Raw genomic sequence first — 20,233 nt, 5'->3', positions numbered from 1 at the left:
TGAAACTTTTCTCTAAAGATTGAAAATGTGGCTGACATCACCAAACCTCAAAAAGGGAACTGTCAGAAATGGGAAATGTTCAGAATGAACAACTTAAGTGATAAGAAGATGAATTGGCTTATACACAGGAAGAACAGTACTCTTTTCCTCTCACAAGATCAAGGGGAGATATAACTGAACACTATAAGCCAAATTATGGCAGAAAGAGGTGAACATAGAATTCTGGGTAAAAAACAGACCCACTGGGGCACCTGGGTGGCTCAATGGTTGAGCGTCTGCCTTTCACCCAGGGTGTGATCCTGGAGTCCTGGGATCGAGTCCTGCATCAGGCTCCCCACAGGGAGCCTGCTTCTCGAGAACCTCTGCCTATGTCCCTACCTCTCTCTCAATGTGTCTCTCATGAATAAATAATATCTTTTAAAAAACCCAATAGACCCATTAAAAATTAGCTGTTTGAAAAAAAATCAGCTGTTTGGACTTGGAATACAATTTTTCAGGAATACAATTTTTGCCTGGGTTCTGGGTAACCCATAAAAGCCAATTTAACTTAGTATTACTATAGTAGTAATTATCGATTTTCATATTAATAGCTGTAGTTACCAGCTTATTTTAATGTTAGCATATACATTACTAAGTGTGTACAATGCTTTGTAACAAATCATCTTTACTGGAGAAGTGGGAATTCACAAAATTAAATATCATGAATGAAGGAGGGGGATCTGAGTGATAACTAGGGTCACTGTGTTTCCTTGTTTGCCCAGGATAGTGATGGTTTATGTTTGTCATTCTAATTATCAACAACTCCCTTTCACTCTCAAAAGTGCCCTGGTTTCGATGAAAATCATATGGTCACATTAGTGTTAGTATCTTTACCCCTAAGTTACAAGTGAGGAATCTAAGCCACATAGCAGTGCTGTGACTTAGCCAAAGTCACAGAGTTAGAAGGGACCAGAAATACTTATTCCTAGTCTTGGAGTCTTCGTGTTCCACTGCATGCACTCACAAGTAGCAGGATTAACAGTGATGACAGTGATGGCTAGGATCTGGGGCACTGCAGTGCATATCACATAAAGTCTATGTGAGTAAGGCTCTCCCCATCCTAGAAGGACTCTACAGCATTGGGAGTTCAGGCTGGAGACATTTAGGGGATTTTTGCTTGTATGACCTAAGCCTGGCCTACTGCTCTTTTCACTGTTCCCCCTTGTGGCTTCTTGCCCAGCACCCCTACTGATATGGGAAATACGTCTTTTTTTTCTTTAAGATTTTATTTATTTATTCATGAGACACACACACACATACACACACACACACAGAGAGAGAGAGAGAGAGAGGGGCAGAGACGCAGGCTCCATGCAGGGAGCCTGACATGAGACTTGATCCCGGGTGTCCAGGATCACACCCTGGGTGAAAGGCAGAAGCTCAACCCCTGAGCCACTCAGGTGTCCCTGGGAAAGATGTCTTTCAACATGTAACTGGAGATGGTAGAAAAGGAGTCCAGACTGAAGACAACAATATGAGGGTAAGCAATGAAAAGGTGCTATCTAAAGCTTAGGGCATTCATCAGAAGAGCAAAAAAAAGAGAACTGCAGTAAAGAACAGGGGTCAAAAGGAAGGTGAATGGTGAGGAGGTTTAAAAAAAAAAAGGCCTCAGGGCATTGAATAACCAGCTTCAATAATGAGGGGAAGGAAGAAATGATGGCTCTGACAATAATGATGATAAACTGCAGCCACTAACATTATTGGAAAAACTGATTAGGTCCTGGGAATTCCACCAAGTAATTTATATACATTAGCTTAGTCCTCATTACCATCCTCTGAGTTAGGGAAAAAAATAGGCCAAGGAGGTTACAAAACATGATTAAAGTGACAAAATAAGTAGCAGAGCAGAGATTCCAACTCCTGTCTGACTCTAAAGATCTCTGATCTTTCTACAATATTCTGCACATTGGGATCTTATCTTCTCTCTTTTCCTTTATCCTTTGTATGTGATATTTGTGATTACATGTAGCCTGGCTTATAAATATTTTTCTTCTGTGGAAAGATTAATTTTATGTCTCTATTCATTGCTAAAATGGCACTAAATCATGTGAACATGACTACAGAACTAAGATGGGCCAGTGTTTCTTTCAGTAAGTATGTAGACCATATTTCTACCTCAAGCATGTTCTACCAGATAAGAAATGGAAGATGCTTGCTCCTAATTTACACCATTTGTGTTGTGGCCATGGTCAGATAACAAACATATGTTTCAAAATGGCTATGAACTATTATTTATAAGACAGAAACTGTTATTGGGAAATTCATTGATCAGTATATCCTGATTATACATTTTATTACAAGCAGCATACATTTGCTCGTTTAAAGTGGGCCTGAGATTTGCTAAGCACAATTCTTCTGAGACTATGAACCTGTGCAATTTGCACATAAGTATAAAATTCAAAACCATATACTGGGGGATCCCTGGGTGGCGCAGCGGTTTGGTGCCTGCCTTTGGCCCAGGGTGCGATCCTGGAGACCCGGGATCGAATTCCACATCGGGCTCCGGTGCATAGAGCCTGCTTCTCCCTCTGCCTATGTCTCTGCCCCTCTCTCTCTCTCTCTCTCTCTCTGTGTGACTATCATAGGTAAATAAATTAAAAAAAAATAAAAAAAAAACATATACTGTCTACTAAAAGGTAGTAACAAAAACTAACGAGACTTCTGTTTTAAAAATCATATTAATAAAAAGTATAAAAATTACTATCTTGCTAAGAATAATTTCATCTTTACTGATATTAACTGAAGTTTCTTGTCAGCTATAATATATAGTCTGATCCTCCCCTTAAAAAAAATCTATTGAAGTATTTTTAAAGATTAAAATCCAGGCATTGGCAAAAAAAAATCTCATTGTGAAATTACAGAAGAAGACTCTATTGTTATATGCAGGGAAGTCTTAATAAATCCAATCTCCCATGACTGAGAGAAGATCGTAAAGGCTAGGGACAATGTGCTTCTATTTCTTTGTACAGCGACTAGCATAGTGCTTGGAAGACTGCATGTATTATGGATTTGATAAAAATCCTGATATGTACAATTCTCAATTTTATATATTGAGAACTTGTCATTACACCATTTAATGGAAATATTTTGTCTCCCTCACATGAAACAACAGAGCCAGGAGCAAAGGTTTTCTACAACCAACTTTCAAAATGACTTTCTTATGGAATTTGGTGCTGCTGAAATTTTAGTAGCATTCTTAATGACCTAATTTTCTGCACAAAACAGTGCCTAAAATAGAGAATTAAAAATTTCATTTAGAAATGGTTTTGATTCATAGTTTACACCAATTAGCAAGCACTTTGTTGGAATTCCTTTTTTTTAAAATATTTTATTTATTTATACATGAGAGACTGAGAGAGAGAGAGAGAGAGAGAGAGGCAGAGACACAGGCAGAGAGAGAAGCAGGCTCCATGCAGGGAGCCTGATGTGGGACTCAATCTTGGGACTCCAGGAGCATGCCCTGTGGGCTGAAGGCAGGTGTTTAACCGCTGAGCCACCCAGGTGGCCCACTTTGTGGGACTTCAATAGGCATCTAGAACTAAAAAGTCTCTTTTCTTCCCATTAAAAGATTTTATAACAAAACAAATTAATATACCCTATATGTGCTTATTTTTTGCTTCTTGTAGGGTATGTCATCCCAGCTTTATGCTTTTGTCTTTTCATAGACAAAGGAAGCAGTTAGGATTTCAAACACAAAGGGAAACTAGTAGAGACTTTAATTAGGGAAACAAGCCATAATGTACTTTGTTCCTTTTCTGCTCAAGAAATTGCCAGTCTGCTTATTTGATTGATAGTTACTTCTGTACCTTAAGTTTATTATGCTGTCAAAATACTATATCCTTGAAAAAGACTATAGAGAATAAGGCAAACAAAGAATTAGAGACAGAAAACTCTGAAGAAGGTATCTGGATTCCCTTCAGTAGATCTTAGAAAGTCAATGAGGTTCATCAGAACCTGGAATTCCATATTATGCTTTTGATTTCACAAATTAACAAGCTTTGCGCAGTGAAGGAAGCATCTGAATAAGTAAGATGTGAAGGGGAGGAAATCATCACTTAGAAAGAAAGACCCCAATCATCTCTAAGTTTCTGGAAGAAAGGGTTCTCTGGTTCTATAAAATCAAAGTGTGGGTTCAGTGGGCTAATGTGACACAGATGAAAAAATTATGTTCTAAAGCCAACAGCTATATCCTTAGCCATGGCTAGCAGTCTTATAAATAGTGGCTGATGGCATAAAAGATATAATGAGTAGTCCAGGATGGTTAGCTTGGTGCCAACCTATCCTTACTGCTGAAAAAAATAAAAAATAAAAAAAAGACTCAAAATGCAATACGACCAGTGATGTACGAAATATAAATGCCTCTCATAGATTATTCTGGCCTTGACATATTCCAACGAATCCTGACTGCTCTTGGGCCTTGGGCAAGAACACAAGTAAGTTGTATAATCCATCACAGCTACCAACTGTAGTTCGGTGGCCTTACTGCATACAACAAAAACACATTTATTAGATTCCTTCTAATTGCAAGACACATGATAAATGCCTAAATAATGTAATTTGTAACATCTAAGTGGATTTTTAAAATTTAAAGAATAGCTTTAAAAAATTGTAGTTAATGTGTGCCAAGGGCAAAACAAGATACAAGATACTTGACCATTCCAAGTCCCAAACCACTTCAAATTCAAGTTGACTTTTTTTATTTTTCACTTGATATAAGAAATAGTCAGCTACAGGACCAAAATTAGAAAGTTAATGTGCTCTGAAAAAACTCTTGTGTTAGGGGTGCCTGAGTGGCTCAGTCAGTTAAACATGGGACTCTTGATTTTGGCTCAGGTCATGATCTCAGGGTTGTAAGACTGAATTCTGTGTGGGTCTCTGCTTTGGGCATGGAGCCTGCTTAAGACTTTCCCTCTCCTTCTCTCCCACCCTCTCTCTAAAACAAACAAATAGATAAAACATTCTTGTGTTAACATCTTAAATAAAATCTTAATTTTTAAAACTCATTATGCAGAAGTTCAAAAATACACAGAACAGTATAAATGAACCCATACCATTCTTATGTATCATCACTCAGTTTCACCAGTGACCACCTCATGACCAATACTGTTTTATCTATATACCCCTACCTTTCTCTAGATACCAAGTCATTTCATTTCTAAACATTTCAGAAAAAAACTTATAATTCTGGCTGAATGTTGATAGAATTTGGAGGTTTTATGTTTTATTTCTCAATGCCTCTTATTCTCAATACCTAAGTCATTTGAAAGAGAGAAACCTGGTGTTTATTGAAAGCGAAGAGAAGAAAATTCAGAGTTTTCAGTTTTTCTGGCATTTATGGGTTTAAATACAGTTGTAAACTTTTCTCTTCCCTTCAGTGAAGAAGAAGACATGGCTGGCAAGATATAGTCATTCAGAGGTAGCCCCCCAGCCCCTGCCCCCAACCACTCCTACCTCCTTGGCTCTAGCCAGCTCAGCCTGCTCCTTTGTATGGATTCTGAGACCTCCAGCAAGCCCTGGGCAAAGCCCCAAACCCTACTGTGATCCCAGGCTCCAGCAAGAAATGGCTCTCAGAAAAAAAAAAAAAAAAAAAAAAAAAGATATAGGCATTCAGTTTAACAAAAACTAACTGAGCAGAGATGGGGCTAGGTAAAAGAGTAAAAATGAGTAAGTCAAAGATCCCTTCTCTAGAATGGGTGAGACACACATAAACAGATGATGTTGATAAAATATGGAAAAGCTAGAATAATGATATTCACAGGGGACTATGGGCACAGAATAAGGGCACTCAGACCAAATCAAGTATTCAAATAAGGCTTCCAGGAAGAGCTGATATCTGAGTAAATGCAAAAATACTACAAATAATTGTTACTATGTATGTCATTATAATAAGTCCTATATGAGGTTTCTTTCAAACAGATTTCCTTCATTTAGTTGGCTGGGGAATTGGGTGGTGAGGGGGTGGGGTGGGGGATTCATCAAATAATATTAGAAAGAAAGCAAAGCACCAAGAATTCAAAAACAACCACTATATAATGTCTTGTGTAGAAGACCATAAGGAAAAGGGCTTGGTCTCTAGCCTCCAGGAGGTAGGAAATCTAAATGTGAAGAAAATAAACATGCATCAGAAAACCTTATTACTGAATATTCCATCAAAATATAGAGTTTGGGGATGGGAAGGGTGAACTAAAATATTTGAGTAAGAGCTGGGTGTTAACCCAAGTGAGTCTTAAAGTGGTCAAGGAATCTTTGTCTTTAGAAAGTATTTCATCATTCTGTCCATCTTTGAATTGATTGAAGTGGGCAGGGGAAGGCCTTTTATCTAAATCTCAATTTCCAAAGAAGTGTGTGTGTGTGTGTGTGTATTTACATGTGTGTCACATATGTTAGTGTCAGAACATGATGGTTTGATTTGAGCATTTACAATCTGACTCTAAGCTATTCCACTGGAATAATATACAATGTATGGTACATGCAAAGATCTAGTCTGGCAGATTAGCTGATTCTTGGGGAAATAGTAAAAACTAAAACCCATAAAAACGAAAGTCGTAAAAGATACATAAGAAAATCAATCAACACTATAAGATTAAAAAATATTTTCCAATTGTAATCAGAGATCAATGCCTCATCACTTACATTTCTAGTTTTAATAACAACAGCATCAGTTAACACTTAAATAGCATCTACTACGTAGTAAGTTTTCTTTCTTTCTTTTTTTTTCGTAGTAAGTTTTCTATAATTAACTCATTTAATCTTAAAAATAAGTTATGAGGTACGTACTCTTATTCCTCCCATCTTATAAGAAGGTAACTGAGATACAGATGATTAATATTACTCTTTCCTCACCTCCATTTTTTCAACCTTTACTTGTCAGAATTAAGTCAGAGGATAGAAAAAGACATGTAGGATTTCTCTGAGTATAGGCTGAAATCTAATATTTTTGTAAGTTCAGAAAAATTATATCCTTATTGACTCAGGTGAAATGATGTGTGATAATGTGCTGACAAAGAGCCATAAACATAAATGTAAAATCAATCCATGAGGCTAAGAGGTGGAGTTGCAAATAGAAACATGCTCTAAAAATGGCATGTTTATCAATAGATCAGACAACAATCTCTGAAATTTCCCATGGGACTGAAGAATGCACCTTTTTCATAATACTTACACAGAGATAAATGACTGTATCATATACAGCAATAAAGGAAGCCAGTGGCAAAAAGCATTTGAAATAACTTTTGTCCCTACTGCGCAGTAGAAAAATATTACTCCCTAGGTAGAGTTAGTTGCTTTTTCCTTCCAAGCTCTGAAAGCACCTTATATGTAGCTATTCCCAGCATTTGTATATTACATTACAATATAATTATCTGTTCATGTAGTAGTCTTCCCTCCAGAGATAGGGTCTGAATTTATTCATCCTGGGATTTAAAACCCATCTCTACATCTAGTAGAATTAAGGTTTACTAGATGAATCAATGATGATTTGATAGGTGACCTTTAATAAACTCTCAGGTACTACAGAGCATTATAGAAAAGCTTAAAATATCAATTAAGGGCAGGTGAGTGTCTGCCTTCTGCTCAGGCCATGATCTCAGGGTCCAGGGATCCAGGCCCACGTGGGTTCCTTCCTCAGCAGGGAGCATGCTTCTCCCTCCCCCCACCTGCTTGTGCTGTCTCCTACTATTTCTGTCAAATAAATAAAATCTTAAATATATATATATATATATATATATATATATATATATATATATATATATATCAATTAAGTCATAGGGTGTTTGCTATTTTAAGAGTAGATTCCAATCTCCCTTGCCTGGCACTTGAGCCCTTTCTATGTGGCCCTAATGTACCTTCTTAACCTTCTCTCATCTACTCCCTCCTCCTACTTATATTCTGGGTATGAATTACTTTCTCTTTCCAACACAAACTCTGTACTTTCTCATCTCCATGCTTTTACTTTCCAGAAGTTTTAAGTTATTTAGTCCTAGTATAAAATACCTAAGCCTACTTATTTAACACGGTGCTAATCTGTTTATTATAAGACAATCACAAAAATAGAAGAAAATAGACATTTTAAGCAAATGAGGAAAAAATACACAGATGTTCTAACTTTTTTTCCTGTATACATTGGATTGCTTTGTATGGCCTTCACTTTGAAAATCACAGATTTACATGAAAAGAACAAATCTCATAGAGTTTTTGTGAAAATTAAGTGAATCGATATGTTTCATGCACTTAGAACAGTGTTGGTCTTGAAGGCCAAATTTAAATATTCTCTCGTCAAAAAATTATTTGAATGTATCTTTTATGAGGTTAGAATTTCTCACTGTAGGAGGTGCTAATCCTACAGAGTTTAGCAAGAAGCCAAGCCTAAGAAGCCAAAGAAAAGTGGAAACTGTTGGAAAGATTGGGTTTATGGAAAATGATGCAAAGGAAAAAAGATGTAATTATTAACCCCAAGAAAAATAAAGTACACAAAAAGGAAATACAATCACACTATACTATCCGGCTCGATAGTACGTGATGTTTACATAGTCACACAAACACTGGCTGCAAATTTAACAAAAAATTGTGATATAACTATATGGAAAAAATGGGGTGTTAACATAATCCCTTAAATCCTCACTTTTTATTAGCAAAAGTCTAAAGTTTAAGGCATGTTACTTTAAAACTTGCAGATACACATAAGAAGAAACAGCTAAAATATTTCAGTGAGTATCTCTGAGGAATGTAACTGGAAAGGTAGAATACATTTCAGTACTATTTAATTTTTAAATTATGTGCATTATATCGATCAGATGTTAAAACAAAGCTGATTTCCTTAATTTTTAAAATGGTAGTTTCCCACATAAAGATGGCAAGGTGAGTATATATGTTCAACCCTACTGTCTCCTGAAATTTCACTCACACAACAAAGATGTAGAAAGGCACAGAGATCTCCCAGAAAAAAAGACAAAAAGGAGAATAAGATCAGAAATGCAAGAGCTTTAGGAATCAAATAAGATTCCAGGAAGAAAGAAGGGGGAAAGAATCAAAGAAATAATTCAAAACTCTTCCTAGAACTGAAGAACATGGATTTTTTAGATTGAAAGGGTCAAACGATGTTCAACAAAACAAAGTATATCCAAACCAGGGCCCATCAACCTGCAATTTAATAACAAGGGGTAAAAAAAGAGATCTTTCAAGCTTCTAGGGAGATAAAAAGAACTTATGTACAATGAGATCTGCAGTGAGAACAGCACCAGTTATTCTTGATGGGTAACAGAAGTTAAAAAGCATTGAAGCAAACAAAGCCTTCAAAATTCTAAAAGAAAGAATTTTATATCCATTCAACCTATTCATGTAAAAGCACTTTACAACATGCAAAAGCTCTCAGGAATCTATCAGAAAATGTGTTCATGTGAAACAAGAGGAGAAAGAAAAGAAAGAAAAGAAAAGAAAAGAAAAGAAAAGAATAAAAAGAAAAGAAAAGAAAAGAAAAGAAAAGAAAAGAAAAGAAAAGAAAAGAAAGAGGGAGGGAGGGAGGGAGGGAGGGAAAGGGAGACATGGAATTCCGGAAACAAGAAATCTGAAGGTTCTATTTATTAGATTGTATTAAAAATGAATTTCTTGGTTTTAGGAAGATGGAATCTATACAAAGTCATTCAGTTGCTTTATTTTTTTTTAAAAGATTTAATTAATTAATTAATTAGAGAGAGAGGGAGAAAGAGAAGGAGCAGGTAGAGGGGCAGAGGGAAAAGGAGAAGCAGACTCCCCACTGAGTAGGGAGTCTGACACAGCTGGATCCCAGGACCCTGGAATCATGACCTGAGCCCAAGGCAGATGCTTAACCAACTGAGCCACCCAGGTGCCCCTCAGTTGCTTTTTGAAATGTTAAAATAGTTTATGTGCTCTTAGATTTACATATTTATGCTTGTTACAGCAGTCTGAGGATAAAAAAAAAAGATTACCAGAGGTTTTAACTCTTACCTGTAGTACAGCAGCAAATAAGTATACCACTATGAAGATCACAGTTAAAGAAGTGTGACCACTTTTCATCAAATGAATAGTGTAGAGGAAAATTAAATGTCCGGGAATCACTAAAAGCAGTAGAACTTGAGCAGACTTATTATTCACTCCTGTAGTAGAAAACATAAAAGTCAAAACAAAATCCTAGCTTGGGTACTAATAAGTCACGGTTGTTAAAATTTAAGGATTACTTTCTAGTTACTATACTGTATAGCATTTCGTAAAATTCTGTGGCTAACAATACATTTCAACCATTCACAGTTTACTTAATTCTTTAAAATTCTCACTATATGTTATGTGCTAATTAAATGGCAGGAAGTTGACAAAAACTTGCTATGAAGAACACTGGCCAGACTTTTATATCTACAGTGATAACAGAGGGAGAACAAAAGAAAACAAAATTCTTAAAGCATAGGAATGTTTTAATTTTACTTTTCCTTCAGAGTTCTTTTACTGATATTTCACTGGGCATTTCTGATTCTTACTCAAAAGTCAATAATAACAAATGTAGTGATCCAAAAAGGCATCTGCACCCCAATGTTTATAGCAGCCGTGTCCACAACAGCCAAACAACAGAAAGAGCCCAGATGTCCACTGGCAGGGAATGGATAAAGATGTGGTGTATATGTATGTGTGTGTGTGAGTGTATCTATATACACATATGTATGTGTGTGTGTGTGTATATACATATGTGTATATATACATATATATGTATACACACATATACATACCATGGAATATTACTCAGCCATCAAAAAAATGAATCTTGCCGTTGAAATGACATGGATGGAACTAGAGGGTATTATGCGGAGCAAAATAAGTCAGTCAGAGAAAGACAATTATTACATGATCTTACTCATGTGGAATTATGAAACAAAACAGAAGAGCATAGGGGAAGGGAGGGGAAAACAGAATGGGAAGGAATCAGAGAGGGAGACAAACCATAAGAGATTGCTGATCATAGGAAAAACAAATTGAGGATGGCTGGAGGGGAGGTGGGTGGGGGATCAAGATAACTGGGTGATGGGCATTAGGAGGGCACATGATGTGACTGGGTGCTATATGCAACTGATGATGAATCACTGAACTCTACCTCTGAAGCTAAAAATACACTATATATTAATTGAATTTAAGTTTTAAAAAAAGTCAATAATAACCTTTATTTTCCTCAGAAAAGAAGTGATAAGAATTGTGAGGTTTAATACTGTGGTCATAGTTTTTTGGTAGTCACTTCCTGGGTGACACAGGATGCTGTTCCTTATTATAGAGGTTTTTCCCTCTCCTTCCGTTTGTTTGGGATCCAATGTCTACATTTAGAAAAGCCAAAAGGGGGCAGCCCGGGTGGCTCAGCGGTTTAGCACCACCTTTGGCCTAGGGTGTGATCCTGGAGACTGGGGATTGAGTTCCCACGTTGGGCTTCCCCAATGCCTGTGTCTCTGCCTCTCTCTCTCTGTCTCTCATGAATGAATAAATAAAATCTTAAAAAAAAAAGCCAAAAGGATTAATATAGGAAAGACAGTATATCTGTCTCTCTAAATCACCTAGCAGTGTTTTCCTGTGGGTAAAAGGTTCCTCTTTCTTGACTCATGAACAAGACATCCCAGAAAATAGGATGAAACAGAAAAAGTATACAAAATTCCTCAGCAACTGCAGAATTGATACAAATGACTTTTTGTTCACTGAGATTTAATGAACACAATCTACTCTATTTAAAATCTATTCGGGTCTCAGAAATTAAAAAGTCATGCAAAACTATCAAAATATATACTCAGCAAATGTCGCCCATCTCTATTATCAGTGAAGAATTATTCCTGATAAAAAATATGTAAAAATCCACAAGCACATACCTGGTCCAAAAAAAGTTCTAAATGGATAGTAACAACCTTTGGGTTCATCAGGCAATTCTCCTGGAATGCTATGTAAATGGAGGTAGGTAGAAATCCTGCTAGCCTGAATGGCTACCAAATTACCACCAATACCTGAAACATAAGGAAAAACAAACCAATTATCCTCCTATTTTAAACAACTGTAAAAATTCAACCAAAGGCAAGGCTCTTTGTGTTATATCCTGAGCCAATAAAACAAACAAACAAAAAAGAATTCTTCTGAGATGTTGATTTATTTAATGTTAAGGTACATATTCCAAAGGCATAAAGTCATTGTTATGAAAGACTCATGCATTATTTTTTCAAATCTGACTCATCCAACTGAAAGCTGACCAGACTAAATAATTTTTTTAAATTACTATCATAGTCAAGATATAAAGATAGGTAGCAAGATGTTTAATGCTTATCACCTTAATGAGAGGAAAAATAAGCTTGATTTTTTTTCAAACAGACAAGGCTTGATATTTTTCTTCTTAGGTCACTAAAGAAATTGGTATGAAGGACTGAAAAAAAAAAACTCAAGAAAGTCAACTTTCAACCTAGATTATCCTCTCAAATACCTTACAAACCTGTCCTACAAGAAACATGAATTTCTCTTGGCAAAAGGAACATAAAACCAGATGGAAATCTGGAACTACACACAGGAAAGAAGGGTGTTAGAAATGTAAAATATATTAGAAAATAGAGAAGATACCATTTTCTCATTTTTAATCTCCTTAAAAATAACCGGCCACTGAAAGCAAAAATAATAACAATGTATATAGGATTTATAACAAAGCAAAATGTATGACAAAAAGAATACATAAGAAAAAGAAGTGAAAATCTAGGTATACTGATATAAGGTGCTTACCCTTTATATAAATGGGCTAGATTATTATTTGAAAGTATACTGTGGTAAAGATATATGATAAGCCCTAGATCAGTAGTTCCCAAAGTATGGTCTGGGGTCCGAAGGAAGGTTAGTTCTAGAAATCTTAACCCCTTGCTAGCAGAAGTCTCAGGAGAGGTTCATATTAGCATGATTAAGGCTTTAAGAAATCCTGGAGCTGGGATCCCTGGGTGGCGCAGCGGTTTGGCGCCTGCCTTTGGCCCAGGGCGCGATCCTGGAGACCCGGGATCGAATCCCACGTCGGGCTCTCGGTGCATGGAGCCTGCTTCTCCCTCTGCCTGTGTCTCTGCCTCTCTCTCTCTCTCTCTCTCTCTGTGACTATCATAAATAAATTAAAAAAAAAAATCCTGGAGTAAAGAAATCTATTTGACCTAATACTTCCCAAACTTAATAGACCACAAAGCTCACTTATCAAATTATACTATTAATACCTCACTGAACTAGTATTTTGTGAAATCTATTTTTGAAAATGCTACTAGTTCTGAGAGATGTTAATAAGCATTAAAAGATATCTTAGTCACAATATCAACACTGATATGCCCTTACTTTAAACAAAGTGTGTATTTTTGTAACTAATAAAACAGATAAATTAGTAATTTTGAGGGGGGAAAAAGCACAGGCTTTGGAATCAAGCAGATCTGGGTTTATTTTTTTATTATTATTATTTTTAAAAAGATTTTATTTATTTATTCTTGAAAGAGAGAAAGACAGAGAGAGAGTGAGAGAGAGAGAGGCAGAAGGAGAAGCAGGCCCCATGCAAGGAGCCCAACATGGGACTCGACCCCGGGGTCTCCAGGATTACACCCCAGGCTGAAGGCGGTGCCAAACCGCTGAGCCACCCGGGCTGCCCCAAGATCTGGGTTTAAATGCTGAGTTACCACTTACTAGGTGTGAGATGACGGGCACATTACTTTCTTATTGTGAGGATGAAATGATATGCATAAAAGACCTGCATTATCGGGTACATAGTAGGTACCAACTAGTTAGCAAATGATGATGGTGATGGGTCCTTTAAATAGTACATCCTCTAGCATATCAAAAAATGAAATTCAATTCTCAAAAGCTCCACCTTTTTTGAGGACAATGGAATGGATCTTCTCTATCAATGTTTTTAATGAGTGGAATTTAACATACAGTGAGCTCACTGTGATATCCAACTAAAGAGATTCACTTACTGAGATCCAAAAAAGTTTTTACTACCAGGTAATATCATGGCTTCAAAGAGGAGCACTTTGGGGAAGCTCCAGAATTGTTTCTTATGTAAGATGAAGTAACAGAAACACTGATTAAAACCTTACTAATAACAGGGTTGTTATAATACAAATTTTTCACTGAAATGTTGGACAATACAACTCTCATGGTATTAGTGGATAATATTTATGCTAGTGACTTCATCAACTAATAATCACTGAAGAGGATTTGAACAGGTCGAAGTAAAGCAGTAATTCCAGGCAATGAAAATTAGATCTTTGTAGGGCCACGAAATAAGAATCTGGTTAGAAAGACAAAGGAAAAAGTTGTACACATGTATGTACACATGCATGCATGTATGTACATGTATGTATGTATGTACACATGTAGAGGGCCATTGAAAGGGAAGCAGAAGAATTCAAACTTGATTTGACAGGCAGGAGGAGTTGAAATTTTAGGTATGAAGTTGGATTTTGGAGAACTTGCCTTCATACAACATATATTATTACATATAAATATACAAAAACAATTTATATTAAATTTGTAGCATACCCTATGACATGGTTTCCCTCAGGTAGAATTACTTTTTAAATTATATTGGTGTAGGCTATACTAAAATCCAATTTAATGACAGCCAGACCAAAAGCCAGTACGAGTAGATTAAAATTATCTTATTAAATGGAATTCATACAAAAACCCGTGTGAACCTAAGTATTATAATTCTCATTTTATAGGTAAGAAAAAAATATAAGGCAGATCTTAAAGGGATTCACAGAGGAGTGACAGATTTTAATGAACTGAATTGACTTAAACAATGTTTAAACCTAGCTAACTCTAATTGATCCACATAAATGGACAGGAACAGTAGCAAAACATGAGATAGCAGATAAACTCAAAGTAAATGATAATCCAGAATCGAAATATCATTATTTTGCCACACTAATCTTAAAAATCAAGTATGTTTCACTCTCAAATATCAAGTAGTAAGAGAAACAGTTCTTTCCAAAAATATGTTGTGCATACTGAGAACAGAGAATGTCATTTCTACCATGAAGAAGCTGGGGGTGAAGGGAGAATGGGAGAGAGGGGAAGATACACCTCTTAAAATCTGAACCCTAAAATTCCTGGTAGCAACTGAGAGTATATAATGATTTGATACCATTATGAAATGGTATATCTAATTCTTACCGTTAATAACTGGTGTATAAACAACAATCCCAACCAAGTTTGGGTCAGATACAGTTGTGTCCAGGATAAGGCCCCCAATGCTGAAAAATAGAAAATCATGTAATTTAGGGAAGAGAAAAGAAATCTACTAATTTGAAGCTGTCCTTTACATACAAAGATCTCTACTTTTAAAAATAAAATTTTAGACATTTAAAAAAAAGAATACAAAGGAAAAACATTCAAAGTAAAAGTCAATGTTAACAGGAAATGTTGGAAATAAAACATGGAATAAGGCTATAGTCCTACATGTCAGACCTCTTCTTCTGATCTCCAAGATATGTTCTTTATAAAAAGGAAAAGAATATGTTTTAAGCGCATTAAAATGTCTGGAAGGATATATATGAAATTATTAACAATGTCTATCTCTGGGTGGAGGGACTAACAAAAGATTGTGGGTTATTTTACATCCTTTTCTATTTACTAGGTTTTAAAAACCATGTGCATTTATTGTTCCTATAATTTAAAAAATAGTTTGGTTTTTTTAAAGCTCTACACTCAATGTGGGGCTTGAACTCACAACTCTGACCCCAAGATCAAGAGTCATATTCTACCAACTGAGCCTGCCAGATCCCCCTAAAAAAATAGTTTTTAAAAGGTTATTTTTTCATATTTGAAATCAACAAAGTATTAGATCATTTTTATTGTGTTAAAACTAGATAGGTGTAGCATCTTATCCCTGGGAAATTAATGAGCTGTAGCCATAGAAAGACCTGATTTTGAGGACAGAGGTTTGGAAAAATAACATACAGTTGCATAGCAGCAAGCCATATACTCTGACTGTCTCTATGGAGCTTGGAGATTTTTCAAGTTTCTAAGACCATTACCAATTGGTTACCTTCAGTTTCTTGGTCTAAGTCCCATAAAACACTGCCAGTCCCTATACCCCATGGGATCCTGTTGTCTAAATCTTCCGGGAAAATGTCATCTACATTACAGAAAAATAAACCCCATGTTATCAGATAGTGGGGTTGACTGTAAAAATATCAGATCAAATGTTCTACCGATATCTGATAGTTAACATCAGGAACTTATTAAATATTATTTAATTTTTAGCAAAATAAATAAATTGTGGCCTAATATGCCTAAATTACTAGGATGCCCCATTAAAAGTTACACTGTAAAAAAATAAAATAGAAGTTACACTGTAAAGTTCCTTTGCAGTATTTTAATAATTTAAGCTCTAATTTAAAAAAATATATATATATATTTCATAGAAAAACTAGTTTTATGTGTCAGAGAATAAATTTCTGTGCCAAAATGCACAGGTTCATGCTGTGAATACAACATGAATACTTGCTAAAACACATCTTATTATGTTTTTATGACCCAGGTAACAAAATATCATAGAAAAATAAGAAAAGACAAAAGAAGAAAACAAAAATCCACTGTACCATCATTCAGAGCTATATTGTTAGCATGCTGGTATATAGCCTCCCAGACATTTTTAAACATCTTTAAAAATAATAACTCACACACACACACACACAACTCACACGGTAAAGATAGTTCTCTCTTCACTTTTATTACATTTTATCTTTACCAAATAAACATATGTACATTATTTTAAAAGTGAAAGTACAACAGAGCTTATTAAATCGTGCCCAGCCCCCCCTCCTAGAACCTGTTCTCCACTAGCAATTTTTTTCAACTTCTCTAGCTGTTGCTTCTGGCGTTTAATTCTATATTTCTAAATAATGTGTTTATACTGTGACTTCTTGATTTTAATTTTAGACATTTACCTAATGACCCCCACTGTGACAGATGAGGATTTAATCTCACTTGCACTTCAGATCCTTCATAATTCCCTTTCTCCCCTTAACTTGCCAACTTGGTTATATAATTTTGGGTGAAAAAAATTTAGGCTTTACTTTAGGAATTATTCACAACTGAGCCACCAAGTGCATTATTAGATTTCCTCACTTTTACTTGTTGCTTTGTCCCATATTTTTCCTAATTTGGGGGGTACTTATTAGTCATTCAGTCTCAACTTTCTAACAAAGTTCACGAAATGCCTCTGAATAGAGTCAAACTTATCAGGTAACTCATCAATTCCATTTTTGTTTCTTAGAAACATTCCTCCTTAAGCCCACTGTCCTCCTGCCAACCTGGATGGTGGCCTGGAGGCCTGCTGCACAGCTGTTCTTCCCTGCATCTTCCCTTCAGTCTCCCCACGCCAGGTCTTGGTCTGTGCACCATGACCAAGTCCCAGCATTTCATAGGACCCTACTGCCTGAATCTTACAAAAAAGCAATCTACATCACAGAAAAATGAACCATACATGTCCTCATGGAGTGGGTTTCCTCATTCCTTTGTCACCTTCTTTCTTGATTTATGTCCTCATTTTGATAGGCCATATCTTCTCTACCAGCTTTTATATGAAAGGGCAAATGGGAAGCAAATTTTCTGAGATCCTGCATGTCTGAAAATTTCTTGATTCCATCCTTACATTTGGTTGATATCACGACCACACTTTATGTTCAAAATAATTTCCCTCAGAATTTTGAAGAATAACTTTAGGTGTTGCTATTGGACATCATCCAGATTCCCAATCTTTCTATGTAACTCATCTTTTCTCTCCAGAAGATTTTGGGATTTAGAGGAAGGTCTTCTGATTTGGGTCTCTCCTGGTATTCACTGTGCTGAGTATTAGTGGGCCCTTTCAGGCTGGAAGCCCACAGTCTTTGGTTCCAGGGAATTTTCTTACATTATTTCTTTGGTAATTTCTTCTCTTTGTTCTTTGCCTCCAGTTGCCAACCTCTTTGCTATTTTCCAGAACAGTTCTCCTCAGTTCTATCTTCCAACTTTTTACTGTGCTTTTTTGTTTCAGCTATTTAAAGATTTTATTTATTTATTTGAGAGATGGAGAGCAGGAGGAGGGGCTGAGGGAGAGGGACAAGTAGACTCCAGGGCTGAATGCAGAGTCTGACATGGGGCTGGATCCCAGGATCATGACCTGAGCTGAAATCAAGAGTCAGTTGCTTAACTGACTCAGCCACCCAGGTGCCTCTATAGATTTCTAATTCCTAAGAGCTCTTGCTGCTTTTCAATTAGATTTCCTCACTTTTACTTGTTGCTTTGTCCCATATTTTTCCTAATTTGGGGGGTACTTATTAGTAATTAGAGCAATCTGTTCCTTATTAGAGCAATCTGTTCATGCCTTATGGATGCCATAGATTCTCTTATTGCTCTGAGGACACTGATGAGAGTTTTTTGAGGTCTTTGAACTATCCCTACACTTTCTTTGAGTACCATTTTTCTGCTTTTGTCTTTCATGTTAGAAGCCTTAATCAAATGTCTGGCGACCGCTAGACATTTTTACTGTCCGCTCCTCTGTAAGGGGTTCAGCACAGCACACTGTGTATACACAGGCAGAGCTCGTCAGCAGGTGGGCCTCCTAAAGAATGGTCAGGTGGCCACGCAGCTCTTTCATGAAAGGACCCACAAGGGTCAGTAACCACAATTTTTTCTTTTGTGCTGATAAGTTTCCCCAGAAAGGAATTATTCTGATTTTTTGCCTGGGGGTAGAGGCTTGACTGCCAGCATTCCATGAGCAAAGAAAAGGAAGTGGGGTAGGGTTTTCACTGTTTAGCATCTAAATTTTCACTTAATCTTTTTTTTTTTGTTTAATTTTCACTTAATCTTATTTTTCAGACAGTGTGTAATCCACACCCTCATATGTGCAGGTGTTTCTTTTCTTTTTTTTTTTTTTAAAGATGTGCAGGTGTTCTAAATCCATGGCCTCTCTGATTTGGTCTCTCCAGAGTTAAATCTTGTCTTCTGCCAAGGTGGGAGGGAGCAGTCACTCGGGTGGTTAAGCTGAAGAAGGGCTTTTGGGATCTAATTGCTTCTTACATAAACTTTCAACCACTCTTCTTCATTGTAGCTCTGAGAAATATTTAGTGCGCATCTAATTACTCCACCTTTCTGGGTTTCTGAGGCTCAAATCTCAGATTGGTTTGCTTCTGATGGGTGTCCCTTGGCCTGCAGAAGGTTAGATTTTAGCTTTTTCCATTCTGCTAGTTCAGTTAAAAATCATCCATCTGATTTCTACTTTATTAATTTTGTTGAATCTCACACCTGCTGTCCTCTCTGCTCCCCTTCTGTCTTTGTGGTTTTATAGCTTTTCTGTTCTATTACTGTCATTTTAGTAGTTTCGGGAAGGAAGAAGATAAATGTGTGTCAATACACCATGTTTAACAGGAAATTCATACTCTTTTCTAGCTGCTTGCTCCTTTCACCAAATGTACTGTGAACATCTTTCCACATCAATAAAAATGTTGCAATGTTGTTTTTAGTGGCTAATATTCTATTTTGTGACTACACTACAATTTATTTGATCAATACCTGGTTGCTAGACCTCTAAGGTGGTCTCTTTTTTGTTGTTAAAAATTCCACTGTGATGAGGATTCTTACAACTTCGCTATATAAAATAATTACCTAAGAAATAAAAACAGGCTGCTGTTTTATTTTTTGTTTTTTGTTTGTTTTTGCTGTTTTAATATATACACAGATAAAGGCATAAAGAACACATGCACACACATTTTAATACTAACCTACTTATAACCATAGCTGTTATGACAGGCTCCCAGCCCGAGTGGAGAACTGTTCTTGTGGCTGGATGTTTAGCAGCTATTATAATCCAGATAGGAGTTAGAGCCAAGAAAAAGACACCAACTAATGGAGAAATGTAGTAATAGTTGTCTAAAATTAAAAAAGAGACAACATTTGAATCTATCTTCTAATCATGTAGCAACTGTAGACATTAGAGTAAAAGTTTCCCAAGAGATAGGATGTTATCCAACATATTCACATGCTATATATTTTCTCTGAACTTCACACAAATTTAAAACTGTAGGTAAGAGACGCTCAGGGGTTTAGTGCCTGCCTTTGGCCCAGGGCGTGATCCTGGGGTCCTGGGATAGAGTCCCACATCAGGCTCCCTGCATGGAGCCTGCTTCTCCCTCTGCCTGTGTCTCTGCCTCTCTCTCTCTCTCTGTGT

General features: G+C 36.4%; 1 protein-coding gene across 11 annotated transcripts in view; it reads right to left on the bottom strand.

Annotated features, from left to right (window-relative positions):
• SLC41A2 (solute carrier family 41 member 2) overlaps window positions 1–20,233 on the bottom strand; it is a 124,471-nt gene that overhangs the window by 29,229 nt on the left and 75,009 nt on the right. For 10 of the 11 annotated variants that reach the window (XM_077914805.1, XM_077914808.1, XM_077914803.1 and 7 more), the window contains 4 exons: window positions 19,788–19,935; window positions 15,196–15,275; window positions 11,889–12,020; window positions 10,003–10,151 (listed from right to left, as the gene is read on the bottom strand). In XM_077914805.1, coding sequence (XP_077770931.1) covers window positions 10,003–10,151; window positions 11,889–12,020; window positions 15,196–15,275; window positions 19,788–19,935 — 509 coding nt within the window. Of the gene's footprint in view, window positions 1–10,002; window positions 10,152–11,884; window positions 12,021–15,195; window positions 15,276–19,787; window positions 19,936–20,233 lie in introns of those variants that run through there. The other variant, XM_077914812.1, reaches the window with a different exon arrangement.

This window comes from Canis aureus, chromosome 11 (assembly GCF_053574225.1).
Source record: "Canis aureus isolate CA01 chromosome 11, VMU_Caureus_v.1.0, whole genome shotgun sequence".
Classification (NCBI taxonomy): Eukaryota; Metazoa; Chordata; class Mammalia; order Carnivora; family Canidae; genus Canis; species Canis aureus.
Note: the sequence above shows the minus strand (reverse complement) of the source record. Positions and strands in the feature narration are given on the sequence as shown.